General features: G+C 35.7%; 3 protein-coding genes across 3 annotated transcripts; all 3 read right to left on the bottom strand.

Moving 5' to 3' along the window:
- Positions 1-134: 134 nt before the first annotated feature.
- Positions 135-5,855, bottom strand: RO3G_02506 (uncharacterized protein; the record flags this gene model as incomplete). The annotated part of the gene is made up of 11 exons (XM_067657097.1): positions 135-250; positions 308-1,306; positions 1,363-1,588; positions 1,644-1,861; positions 1,995-3,854; positions 3,905-4,466; positions 4,519-4,709; positions 4,765-4,912; positions 5,057-5,368; positions 5,426-5,680; positions 5,739-5,855. 11 exons carry the CDS (start codon positions 5,853-5,855, stop codon positions 135-137), a joined length of 5,004 nt encoding a protein of 1,667 aa, XP_067513198.1.
- Positions 5,856-6,351: 496 nt separating this feature from the next.
- RO3G_02505 (serine/threonine-protein phosphatase 2A regulatory subunit gamma isoform) lies at positions 6,352-8,112 on the bottom strand (the record flags this gene model as incomplete). Its single annotated transcript, XM_067657096.1, has 7 exons — positions 6,352-6,456; positions 6,632-6,840; positions 6,973-7,049; positions 7,103-7,401; positions 7,449-7,802; positions 7,858-8,061; positions 8,110-8,112. 7 exons carry the CDS (start codon positions 8,110-8,112, stop codon positions 6,352-6,354), a joined length of 1,251 nt encoding a protein of 416 aa, XP_067513197.1.
- A 1,084-nt stretch (positions 8,113-9,196) lies between these two features.
- Positions 9,197-9,978, bottom strand: RO3G_02504 (uncharacterized protein; the record flags this gene model as incomplete). Its single annotated transcript, XM_067657095.1, has 3 exons — positions 9,197-9,553; positions 9,620-9,829; positions 9,880-9,978. The coding sequence occupies 3 exons, from the start codon at positions 9,976-9,978 to the stop codon at positions 9,197-9,199; spliced, it is 666 nt and encodes a 221-aa protein (XP_067513196.1).
- Positions 9,979-13,955: the final 3,977 nt, after the last annotated feature.

Raw genomic sequence — 13,955 nt, 5'->3', positions numbered from 1 at the left:
GCATTTCTTTTTGTATAAAAAATTAAACTATGCTTTTATAAAAAGCTTCCAAGAAAAAAGAATACTTGTGTTGTTAATGTATTATCAATTCATTCAGAAATTTAAGAGATCGGTCATGAATTGACATAGAATGTTTATTTTGAAACTTTTGCAATCAGTTTTTGCAATTCTTCACGAATTAATGCAATCGGTTCATTCTGGATACATGCATGAACATTTTCTATAAATTCTGTCTTTACTTCGCCTTCAACTATGACAAAGATAACCAATGAGAGAAGAATACTATTTTATATTTCCTTTTACTTACTTTTTATACTCTCTGTTAATTGTGACATCACTTCTACAGCAGCTGTTCGAATAGCAGAATATTTTTTATCTTCCAAAGATTCAAAGCAAGATCTTATAATTCCAGTAAAGACCTCTGTTTGATATAAGCCTGACGATGAACTGTGCTCAACAAAAGTTTTCAAACTTTGCAAGATGGAAAGTTGCACGTTCCAAATGTTCCCGCGTAGACAGCCTGTGAGCATCTTGCATAATGATACAGTCTGACTTTCTTGTTCAGGAAAAGCTCGGGGTCTGTAAGCAGACACAATGGATTGAAAAGCGTTCGCTTTGATCATTAATATAAGTGGTTTAGCATTATCACTGTCTTCATCTTCCATCGCCTGAGCTTCATCCATCTCACACAACTCAGTCAAAAACTGGGCTGTCCTATCAAATACATTGACTTGCTCGCCAAATTGATTTGTAAATTTGCACAAGGAAACCAAAGCATGGCGTTGATACGCTCGATTTTTTCTCTTGGCTTCTCTAGTCAAGATATCTACTACCTCATTCAAAGTAGGGGCTCTGTTTGGATGATTAATGAAGGTATCTTTGGTAGAGATGCACAATTGAACAAAGGCGTCCAACACATTTTCTTTTCCTGCCCATGAACGTGTAGCTAGAGTAGAGATCATCACTGGCAACAGTTTGTCTGCAAAAGATTGAACGTCTTTTCCAGAGCTCTTGCACATGTCAGCAATTGTAAGCGCTGCTGTTTGCTTGATCTTCCATGAAGAGGATGTCAAGAGAGGTTGTACAAATTCCAAGATTTCATTGGCATAAAGAGAGACCATACTGCGAGTACCAGAAGTCAAGTTTTCCCAAGCTGCTTTCCAAAGCTTATTAAAATCTTCCTCTGGGTCATGTTCTCCAAAGAATACAAGGGGAACAATAGATGACGCGATTGAATTGGCTCGATCTGTTGCATAGCGTGTGATTTCAACAGCGGTCACAGCACTACCTGCCTTTGCATCCTCATCTAGAAAGAAAAAGAAAAAAAATTAGAAAAATTTCGGAATAATTGCTTATGCTTACCTTCATCTTCAATATAGAGCTTTTTGAGATGCTTTACAATTGAAATCAATCGATCATAACTGGCAACTTGACAGACATATCCAATAGCAGTAGCATAGGATTTTCGAACAGCGGGATTCTTTGAACGAATAGTGCCACTTAATGCCTTTAGATATTGATCTGAAAATGGTGTAAATGTTGTTCTACGATTCATCACAAGGGTCACAATAAAACGAGCACATCCTGCCTATGTAAATGAAAAAGGTGTTAAAAGAAGTGAAAAATTTGAACTTTATGCGTACCTTTGTAGGTAATCCTGTTCCCTTTCGAACAATTTGTAAGATACGAGGGGTAAGTTCTTCCATGACCTGATCATCAATTTGGTGGACACAATGTTCTATGCCTTCCATCATGGGTGAATTTTTTGTACCACTCAAGCGAGCGTTATCCAATTGTTCTTGAGAAATATTGTACTTGTCTACATGGAAACTTAAATAATTCATTGCTTGTGGTTCGAGAGCTATACATAAAAAGAAAATGTTAGATATTTAAATAATTCTTAATTTATAACTTTTTTTTACAAGAAAGTGATTGAAGTAAGGTATCAATGATTTCAGGAATATACTTTTTTAATAATGCAGCGCCAGTTTTACAAACGCGAAGAACAGCATCCAAACTAAACTTGCGAACATCTTCAGCATCAGAGACAATACCTTTCTGGAGCAAAAAGGGCATCACAATATCCATCACCTTTTTGCCGTCGGCCATGGCCACCATAGTCGGATCACAATAATGAACGGTTAACTTGGTCAATGTTCTGCTGGTTTGCGTAGCGGCCTGTCGAACAGAATCCTTGATATCGTCCAAAGCACGGAATGACATTTGCCACAGCTTTTCGAGGAAAGGCTCTATCTGGGCCAGTTTGCGTCCCTGTACGAGGTCATTGAGAGCAATACAGGATGCCTCTCGGACTCTCCATTGATGATTACCCAATCCGGAAAGAAGATCTTCTATGATCTGGGTGAAATAAGTATCAATGGTCTTTTGGTTATCTTTGACAAGTGTTCGCCAAATGGATTTCATTGTTTGGTTGACGCGGGGATTTGGGTCAAACTGATATCTGTAAAGCTTTGGGATCAAACGGGGAAGATAGGGTTCCATTTCTTTTTCGGCAAGGGACATCAAATTTTGAAAACCAAAGGCAGCACCCTTTCGAGAAGTCCACATCGCGTTATGGTTAGCTAAGTTCATAAACTTGTAGATAAGATCAGGCTGGTTGAGTTCAGATGCGAGAGAGCACAACTCCTTGTAGGTTGTAATAGAATTGCCATCTGGTGTTGCACCTAGAGCACCTTCCTCAAACAAGACCGTATTGTCCGTCACTGACTGTGCCTGGATCGTTCGTCCTTCGGTAAAGGTGCCTACAAGTGAGTAAAGCATGTCTTCTTTTATACTATTATCACCGTATTCGTAGACAAGCACAAGGCCCTTTGAGGCACACTCCTGCGTAAAGTCATCCCTGTCAGAAAGGAGACGAGAGAAAGAGGCGTGAATAACGCGAAGATTCTTAGAGACCAATTCATGGTCTTTGCCAAACTTTAGTATCGAAAGTAACCAGATGCAGGCAGCTTTTCGGTACCAAGAACGATCGCTAGCAACATACTGACGCACGATCTTATCCAATGTGGATTGAACATTATATCCAAGTGGTTCAATAGTTTCCAAAACAGGCATATCGCTGATGTCTTTGAATTTTTGCATTGCCTGTGATTGCCAGCCAAAGGCAAGCGCAGAAAAGGCTTCACCTGTTGCAAAGGCGATCTCTACTTGTTTAGAGTCTGCTGTAGCAAAGAAACAATCAACCACAAGATCAACAAGAGAATGCAAGTTTTTCAAAGGAATAATCAAATGTCCAAGAGCCAAGATAGCCCTCTCTTGCACCTTCGTGTCCTTGCAAGATTTTGCTAAAATTACCAATTTGTCAACTACGTTCTGAACAGACAACTCTATTTCCATCGTTTCGCTCTTTTCGATAGGGAAAGGAAGTATCTTAGTTCGCCCGATTTCAGCCAACGATTGACATGCCGCACCAGCAAGTAAGAAAAATGCAGAACTAGGTGTACCTTCCAAGAGACGGACAAGGTTTTCAATGGATCTTTGAACCACTTGGCTTGACAGTTGTCGATTACGGTATTGAGATCTACCCAAGAGATATCCGATGGCAAGGGTAGCACCATGGCGGTAAGCATGGGCTTGCTGTCTCTGTGTCTCAGGAGATTCCAAAGTATCACAAAATTCATTCAACATAGTCTCGATCTCTGTGGCGGGAACACTTTCGTTGCTAGCAATAATACCAAATATGTGTGACGTCAAAGCTCTGACATCAGGCTTTTCAGATAAGCACAATGATTTGAAGAAATCAAGACGATTATTGAATGTTGTAGAGATAGAGGAAGGGCCAAGCGAGATGATTTCTAATAAGCATTTGGCAGAATTCGAAAGCAAAACAGGATCTGCATTATAAATTAGCCTCCGCAGTGTATGTGACATACTACTTATTTACCTCGAAGTTCAGGACTTAAACCAACTTGAACAAGCTCAAGCCACTGTTCCACAACTCGTTTCTGACCATGATCTCCTGCTGACCACAGTTCATTCACATTTGCTTTAAAGTTACCCATTGCCACAGGATCATCTGACATACTATTATCTACCTTAGTAGAAACGTAATCATCAATAATGATAGTAGTTGGGTTTACGCTGAGGACCCAAATCATGCGCACAAAGGAAAGCATCTCAGAGTATACTTCCGCAGGATAGCCTCTGACAGTAGGCGTTTTGGATGTCAAAGAGTATTCTTGACTAGGTCTTGACTGATAAATGTAATTGACCAACTCTGAAAGGTTAGGCAATTCTGTGGGAGGTACGACATCAACAGATTCCACAAGTCCGGATATCTTGCTTCGAACAAAAGGAGTTAATCCCTTTAGGCATTCTTCTTTAACTTCTAGTTTTGAGACTGAACTAGAGTATCCTAGGAGACATACGTAGCGAGCAAAGACAGATGAGAAAGGATACACAGAGTTTGCATACTTTAATGCTATATAGCGTGAATAAGGGTCGTTCTAGATGTATAATATTTAATAGTCAATTTATAACATGTTTTAAATGTACTACCTTTTGCACAGCTTTTAGAATAAGATCTTGTAACTCTTTATAAATTGGCGATGACTCAGGAAGGTCAACATAAATCTCAATCATTGAAGAAAGAGCATCTTGGACGTAGCTTCGAGTGTTTTTCTCCTCTTGTTCTAATTTATCAAAGAATAAAGATAATATTTGTGTATCTGACAAAGCAACTTGCGGAACTTTTTAAGAAAAAAAAAAAATCAATACTTTGTTTATATATTCAATATAAAGTACCTTTTTTAGCTACAAGTCCACAAGCAATATATGCACTGCCCTTGATACTTTCATTATCATATCCTTGGGCTTCTTCAAGTTGATTTATGAACTTTAATAGTCCAGATACAATGATTGGGGCAACGGGACTCAAACTTGCTTCGTTAGCCTATATGAAAGATGTAAATAAAGAAAAAGAATAATTTAAATGCTCATTTACAATTCGGGCGCACCACTGAAGAAATGAAAATGCTGCTCGTTGTAACTTGGGTGTTGTTGATTCTCCATAAATACCATCAAATACGACTTGTACCATTTGAGTTGTCATATTTGCAGCAGCAACAGATTTCCCCAAGTTCTGAAGGAGACGAATTTTGATGGCCGTTGGTGCTTGGGATCTTGCATCTTTTCCATCCGCTGATTTAGGCTTTGAACCCAAGTATAATTTATATAGTGTTTGAATTGTCTTTTTATCCTCGTAATCAACACTGCCTGTCCATCTTCGCATCCCATCTTCACTTGCAGAGAGAACTTGATGGTTTGAATCACAGACTCCAGTAATGAGTAGAGGCAAGCGCTCGCTATCGGTAAAAATAGGTGTTAAAATGAAGCTCAAGATTCCCAACTAAGACGATATTCATAAGTATACAAAAGAGTTAAAAAAAAAAAAAGATAAAGTTACCTTTGCGTCCTTGAGTTTAGTGGTGGTCCACTGCACTTTTCCATTATTTGTAACATCTTCCACTGCTTGTTTGCTTAAGCCGAGATGCTTATTTGACTGATCTTCTTCTTCAAGATCTCTTGCTGTTAAAGGCTGATATAGCATAACATCCAGAAAGAATTCTAATATGACTGAAATATCGTTTGGATTTTCCTTGAATATCTGATCTCTTGCTTTCAATTGATCTGCGTGGTCTATTTTCCATTTTCCGAGTACCTGCAATCAAACGTTAGTACTACCATTGTAAACGGCCATCATTTATACTTCTTTTTACTGGCAAAATGATATGTAAAAGTTGTATTCTTTGTTGGCTTGGCCTAAGACTAATCCCCTTTAATAACTCGGGTAATCGAGCAGCAATCTCTTCAGGACTTTGTCGCTGGGCACTCATTTCAAGATAAATCAGCGTGAAATTCTTTACGAAAGTTGTAACTTGATTGTTGGTAAACTGAGCGAGAAGAGCATCGAATGGTAGCTTGATGGTGCTGTTTGTTTTGACTCGCTTATTGATGTGGGAGAGGATCTCCATTACTTTCTTTTTGATGTTGGCATCAGTGCTTGCTAACTTAAGTAGTACTGGAGGAAGGAAGAGTTGGATATTCTTTTCCAGCTGAGCATCCGTCTTGGACAGTGCCAACTTTAGTTCGACATTTTCTGTTGAGACTCTTAGTACAAAAGTGAGATAAATGCTTTGTTTTATATGTATGTACCAAGTAGCTGTAATTCGTTACTCATTACAAACAATACTAAAGAAAACGAAAAAAAAAAAAAGATAATTCTTTTTAAATTTTATTTTTATGCTTTAATAACAGGTGAATGATTTGGACGCGTAAGCTGGCCGCGCGTTCAACCAAATTTATAAAAAAAAATCTATTTAATACTAGCATCTATTGTGTGCTTGGGCTATTTGCTGATACTGGACTGGATACAGAACTTGGAGCTTGATTAAGAACATCTTCTAGGCTTACATGGCGAGATAATTCATCATAAACCTATTTTTGCAGTGTTAGTTACTAGTAAACAGTATAAGCGCAGTAAACTCACAGTTTCGTCTACGGGTATAATGGATTTTCTTCTAAATTGTTGGTATTGTTGCTGTGGACCAACATCAAACTGTTGCTATAACTATGGGTTAGTTTATTATTCAAAACGCTCTATTGACAATACCATATCAGGATGAAGCACATCGTATTGCTCTTCATGGTGCTCTACATCAGTTATCTCATCTGACATGTATTCCTCTTCCTCTTCTTCTTCTTCTAATTCACCATCAAATGACTGTCTTGGTGGGAAAGAATAGTCATGAAATTCTTGGTTTTCTTCTTCAGTACAAGTAGTTGTTGTCGTTGTTATTGTGACAACACCTGTTCCTGAAACTTTCCGTTGTAATGTCTTCCAATTTTCTTCTCTTTCTCTCTGTCGTTTTCTTTCTCTAAGAATGATGCATAAATATAAAAATATTACTTATGTAATTTTAGCCTACGTCTGCCTTTGCTGTTTATATCTACTAACACAATTATCAAACAATTCCGGGTTCATATCCATGCAAAGCTTCAATGCGTTATGAACCAGGCCAAGTATTGTTCTAGAGGAGAGAAATTAATCATGATTTCACTATAGTTTTTTGTATCTTTTTACTTGTTCCAGTGAGTTTTAGATGCTTTGTAAAGCGTTGGAAATATGATTGGCATGATGACATTGACATTTTCAGACATCAAAGTCACAATATATTCATTGTTCCAGAAATAAAGTGCTCTTTCGGCAACTTGGAAATGGGTACTTGATACACACTGACCCAACTTTGTAAACAGTGGCACCATGACCTTTTGAAACTCTACATTATCAATCACATCCAATATTTCCTCTAATTCATTTAAAAACATGACTTCTTTTGGGCTATTCACTTTGGGCCAATAACGTAATAAACCTTGAGTGACCTACAACTATGTCAAATATAAAGTTTTGTATGACAAAGCTTACTCACCTCTGGTACAAGTGCTTGACTTTTTTCAAGGAATTGTACAACACAATAAGCCAGTTGAGGATGATAGAGCGCCAACGATTTTACTTTATGAAGTGGAATCAAGACGCGTCTTAAAAAGTTTTTGTGTTCTTCTTTTAAAGGTAAAGCAAATCCATTGATGATGCTTCCCAATATTTCTAATAATTCAGCAATACCATTATGTCTCTCTGTTTCATAAATAAATTGGAAAAAGATGTTGTTGATGGATCGTCGAATGAATGCACGCAAATTTAAGAATTTGCCATAGATGCGATGTAAAGTAGTTTTTAAAAAGTCTCTTTCTCGTGGATCCTCTGTATCAAATAATTCGAGTAACTAAAAAAAAATGTTGGTTAATTAAATATAAAAAAATGGAATGAGTGATATGTACTTGAAGAATAAACTTTTGATCAATATGTCTTTTAGCATAATGAAGATCAAAATCAGGCGATTCCAAAAAACGAAGAAAGAATTCATAGACGATCTGTAAATGAGGCCAAGCAAGTTCTAATATTGGCTCATCTTCTTCTGGGTCATAAGCATCGCCTGTTGGATTCACTTGTGGAGGAATCGTACGAAATAAATTGACAGCAAACTAAAGGATATTATTATCATGTACTTTTTCACACTTATTCCAAGTTACCATTTTGACAATTTCAATATAAAATATTTCTGAACCAAGTACACCTCTATTCATGCTAATATATTCCAATATTTCATGTAAAGTATGGCGTTTGATTTCCTTTTCTGACAACTCAGCAGCAGGATCACTAAAATCGCATATAATGGTGCATTGTCGAATTTTCTGCAAAAATAATTCAGGCCTTACTTGAGGCGGAACAGCTGCTCTTACGTGTAAGTCAACTTTCGTGCACAATTATTCTTTTATGTTTTTTGTTACCATTGAATGCTGGCGTTTTTTCCAAAGGTATTTTTTCTTTAGAATAAAAGCGAGAAGATTTTTGACGTCTGGCTATTTTCCCAACAGTGGCTTTATCTTTGGGAGTATTTCTTAGACGGTTGATAGTATTATTAGCCTTTGGTATATCTCCAGTTGACCTATGTGAAGGAGAGCGAAGCTAGGTAGATGTGATTAAATCATCAATACTTTATAGAGAAGCTATTATATTATTTACAGGAGATTCTTGTGAAGATACAACAAATGGCGTTGTGTTGATTTGTATTGTTGGAGGTGTAGTTTTACTATTTGAAGCAATAGGTGAGCCATTGTTGCTATCTCCTTGAGTACTTTTAGCAAGTAAACTGTTCTGGTTTGAAAAAAAAAAAGTTTATTTAATTTTTCATTTTAAAATAAAAGAAACCAAATGCGATTTACATTTTCAGTCCATTGTTCCATCTTTTTTTGTAAGAGAGAGAGAAAGAAAGAAAAAAAAAAGAAAACAGAAAAAAATAAAATAAAAAAGAAACACTGGTGTCAAGTTGATAGACCTGATTTGACCAATCAAAGTAATCGGAATTTAAAGTAAAATAACTTAAATCAGTTGTCTTTAAATCCTCATTTAAAGCATAAAAAGGAATCAATACAATATCTTGATTAAATGACTTGTTTGATGGACGGAGAATTTAAAAAAAAAGATACATTTTGACTTTATTGAATGAATGAAAGACATGGATGAATTAAGCATTATTATGAAATGATTTGTGTGCGTGGGTGTTTTTTTTTTTTTTTTTTTTTTGTGATTGTAAGGGTATAAAAGAAGCCTTTTTTATCAAGTCTCTATTCGTGTGCTATCAGTATCATAAGATGTGTTTCTGGTTGATTTGGCAGGTACACTTTGTGAGGCTTTTTCTTCATATGCTTCTAGAGAATACTTTTCGGTATGTAATGACTGACTACATGATTGATTTTCAGTGGTTGTTTCCTTTATGAATGATATTTCTCGTTCTTTTCTGACAGGTTGTGCAATTGATGCGTGATTGGACACATTACTATTACTATTTCGTTGCCAGCGCATTTGTTGAAGTTTCCGTATTGCTTTTGTCACATCAGAATCATACCCAACTAACACAACAAAAACAATATTAATGATTGGCCATACTAGCATAATATAATCATTGGTGTATCTCTACAGGTTATAACCATGATTATTATGAAGTGGCATAAATATATATTTTTTTGATCGACATCTTACGGTAATCATAAAAATAGCTGAAATAAGGTTAACAATAGTCAATAAAACGGATCTGATTACATTATGATAGATGACTGAAGTATAAAGAATGATATTGATGCGCATGTCATCCAATGCAAGAGAGCGAATATGTGATAAAAGTATTAAGCTAATGACAAAAGTCACATAAAGATCAATCAATGTATCATATAATGTATACACTGGTCCCCACTAATCATAAATTAGTATCGTTATTATCATCATTCTTTCTATTCTCGTACATATTTTGGGTCATCATAATCGCATGTTCCATCATCAAAGGTTCCAACAGTAACCACACAAGTATCAACAATACCAATAAGCAATCGAAAGACGACCATTAAGATATGTGCTATTAATGATACTCTTTTCCAGTGAATTGGTATAATTGAGTTAACACGAAATACTAATACTGCTGTACCGGCTGTCATTGCTATATGATAAAATATATCTGCCATTCTGCCGGTAATATTACAAGCTGTATCTCCTATACTAAAAAAAATGAGTCCTTACTGTTTATGTAAATTAATGTATTTTTTTTTTATACCTGGAATGAAATGCTAGAAAGAACATGGTCTTTACTGCCATAGTAAATCCCAAAATAAATTTACTGATTCTAATTATCAACAGCTTGTTTCTCTTTGGAGATAAAGAACGAACAGCCAGTTCCCCCGAAGCAGCAACAGCCGCACCTTGTAATGCTATCGTTGCTGTCAGTATAGAAGTTGACATAAAGAATCCAATAATTAAGGGAGGAAAAAGAGGAAAAAGAGAGAAAGAAAAGGAAAAGAGGATAGGTTCAAAATAAAAGTATATAAAAAGAGCAGATCATCTATCCCAGCATTGTATGACCCCCATGCGGTAATTTTTTTAGGTTTTCCGAATTTGATAAACTTACCCAATAGAGCAAACATTTCGAAACAAACATAAAGAGCATGTATGATGTATGAATGCATTTTAAGCCTAATGAACGGCTTTTTTATTTATTTGAAATTACTTCTTTTATAAAACACAATGAGCTCATTACAAGTGTACAAGAAAAATAATAAAAATGCGATCTTGTTCAACACACATTGCATATAAGTCTTACAAGACCATTCGAAGCATGGTTTGACGTCTATTCACCATGGCAATTCCCTTTTGAGCAATGATTTTATTTATTTTCATGTTAATTTTTGACTATCAAACAAGAATTATCATCCTTTCTTTTTCTATGCTTTATTTTTTGGAATATGTATTGGATGATCAAGATGTGGTTGTATTATGTAGCTATTTGTTTTCTTTATGTAAACCATGAAGCATTTTAGTAGCTTTTTTTTGTTCATTTTCCACATCTTATTGTTACAAGTTTTGTCAATTTTATTTTTGTCATGCACTGACGAAATCATTTCCATTTTGCTAAGGACACCAAAACCCCTTCTTTTGTTACGAGGTTAAAACGGAGTTTGAATCAATTGAATTCTCTCGTAGTGAGATCATGAGTGGTTTCAAGAATGATCTAGAGGAATGTCCCTGCAGAAAGAAATGCAGTAACCATAAAAAAATAAAGGTATTGGGTTGTTTATACACGCAAATAAGACCCTTAATCAATATACATTTGTCGTTTTTATCAATTTATTTAAACATTGTAAGCATGGTCCGTTAAAGAAAAAAAAAAGTTATTCGGTCTCACCAACTGGTGATCTTCAAATCTTACCATATTTGACTTTTAATTGGGGAAGAACTAGCTCAATATTATTGAAAATGAATTGTACACATTCTGGATTTATGCTGATATGTTATAAAACATTCTTGATTTAATAAATAAACTTTTTCTTTTTTTGATTTTAAAGTTTATTTACAAAAGGCTTAGATAGTTATGGCTGAGGGGCTGTTCATATCGCACAAAGATTTGTGCAAATGTAGGATTTCCTTTTGTTGTACATCTCACCTCGTGCTTTACTGCTCTCTTTCCAACAGTTTCTAAGCTGCACTGGTGTTTATATTCTCAAAATAACGCATTACTAAAAAAATATGTTTGTCGCCCCTGAGGTGCCAACAAATTACTTGAAGCAGTTTCTGTGATACTTAGGCCTGCTTCATTCAGACTCTTAAGTCAGTAGAAGCGCCTCCCATTTTATTTTTATTCTATTTTAGAGCATTCCAGCGAAGAAAATTTTACAATAATTGACCCGATCCATAACCTCTATCTTGGCATGGCAAAACATTTATTCCAAAATAAGAAAATAAACTCCATCAAGACTTTGTTCGATGTTCATCTTACTTTTGCAGACTTTATTAAGCAGTGGGAGCTTTTGATCATAGAAATTCACCAAGAAAATCCTTTGAGTCGCGTACCACTGATTGCGGGATCTTTTATCGCGAAAATTACAATCTTTAATGGTACACTGGTACTGAAAAGATGACAATCAAGTTAAAAGAGATAAGGTTTCATATTCAGTACAATACGCCCTCTATCGTTCGAAAGATGACTGTCGATAAGAATAGTTTTTCTGTAAAAAAAGTAAATAGAATATGCAGATATCTCAAGTGAAATGTGTTCCAAATGAAATAAAAATTGAATAGCAAATTAATATTTAAAAAAAGACTTTAGAATAATATCAATCTTTCACTGTTGAGAAGCAATCTAAACTTAGATTTTGCCACTACTTTTTTTTGTAACCTCTAAATTTGCAGGCTTTTTTGTTTATTTTGGGCAAGTTTTTTTTTGGTCATCAAACAGAAGCAAAGACTAATTCTATCTATGCTCAGCATTTTTTCAAAGGGTTGCAAAAGTTGCTCCATCACCGTCAAACACGACATCCCTATGTCTTTCCTTATTCACATGCCTTTCTTGCCTTGATTGCAAAAGGTTTTTTTAGCCACTCATTACTTTCCTTTATATTGATCTGGTCCGGGCCGACAGATCCACATATCACACGCCCAGTAGGGTCTTTAATAAATAATCTTATTCATCTCTTTTTATTTTGCATAATTAAGGAGTTGGTTCAAGGGCCAAATATCTATCGAAGAACGAATAAAAATGATCTATCCAATTTACACAGCTGTTAACATGCACTTTCTTTTTAGCTGACTCAATTATTCTAGTAGTTAAATTATCATTTACAGTCAAGTAGTCTCTCCTTATGGCACATCTAACTTTCAACTAGAATAATTCAATAGGGTTTAAAAATAGTCAATAAAGCGGCAAGTTGTAGCTTTTTACCCACGAGTGTTAATCAAACCTCGGACTTCAGAAACTTTATAATTGCAAGCGTTACCCATAACAAGGTAATGGATATTCATTTTATGATGATCTAGAGTGTCCATGAGACTACTCAAGGTTTCCATGGAATGCACACTATTTGTACAGATCCTGACGTTTGCTTCAACCTATACATTCTTTTCTTATTGTTCTTTTTTCTTTTGAACAACCTTTAGCTTTCGCTGGATTATATCAATTATTCGCATTACGCAAAGAGCGTGGACCATAGTCATAGTGAGGCCTCTATTCAAAGGAAAAAGTGTCTTGCAGGTGTCCTTCACTTTGAAGTGCAAAAAAATTTTACAAATCTGCATGCTGAAACCTGCCTCATTTGTTTTGCCTAACCATATCCTTATCCGCCTTCCTTTTAAGAACTTTCTCTCTATGCTGATTGAGGTTGCTGAGAGATGTCCTTGCAGTTAAACCCCACTCCAGCTTTTGAGTGCCAAGGAGGCATAATGGACAAGATGCTTGTGAAGACCAGAAAGTGGAATTGATTCAATCAATGCATTTCCTTGCCTGTCAGAGTATAGCTTCCGGATTTTCGCCATAGAAACCACAAAGAAAATCTGTATGATGTAGTTCAAGCTTTGATCGCCACTTGATTCGCGGCTTTCTTGTACCAGGCAAACGCTTCTCCTCATCGCCCTTACAAATCTTCATATAATGCAAGCTATTCTATTAACAATACCAACAATTGCTCTAATTTTTCTTGCAAAAAGACCTCCCTTAATGGCAAGTTCAAGAATCTCTTTTATCTAATTTAGAGAATAGAATCTGTAGGTTTCTCCGACTCTTGCTGGAGACTTTATAAAGGAAAGTAGCTTTGAGTCACTCTCTTCTTTATTTTGCGGCGTTTACTGCTATCTCTTATGTTTCATCGTTCTTAGATATAGCTTGGCGATTGCTTTAATAGATATCCAGGTTTTTATATAAATATAGTCGTTACTCAAATATCAAACGCATGCTGTCTTCATATGATCAAGAACAGAAAGATTCAGCTTGTACTTAATCAGTTTGCTAGTCTCATTGCTTGGGATATTGATTTAATGAACCTATCCATGTTAATTTTCT

The sequence above is a fragment of the Rhizopus delemar genome, genomic scaffold (genome assembly GCF_000149305.1).
Source record: "Rhizopus delemar RA 99-880 supercont3.2 genomic scaffold, whole genome shotgun sequence".
In the NCBI taxonomy this organism is placed as follows: Eukaryota; Fungi; Mucoromycota; class Mucoromycetes; order Mucorales; family Rhizopodaceae; genus Rhizopus; species Rhizopus delemar.
This window is presented reverse-complemented; position numbering and strand designations above follow the sequence as displayed.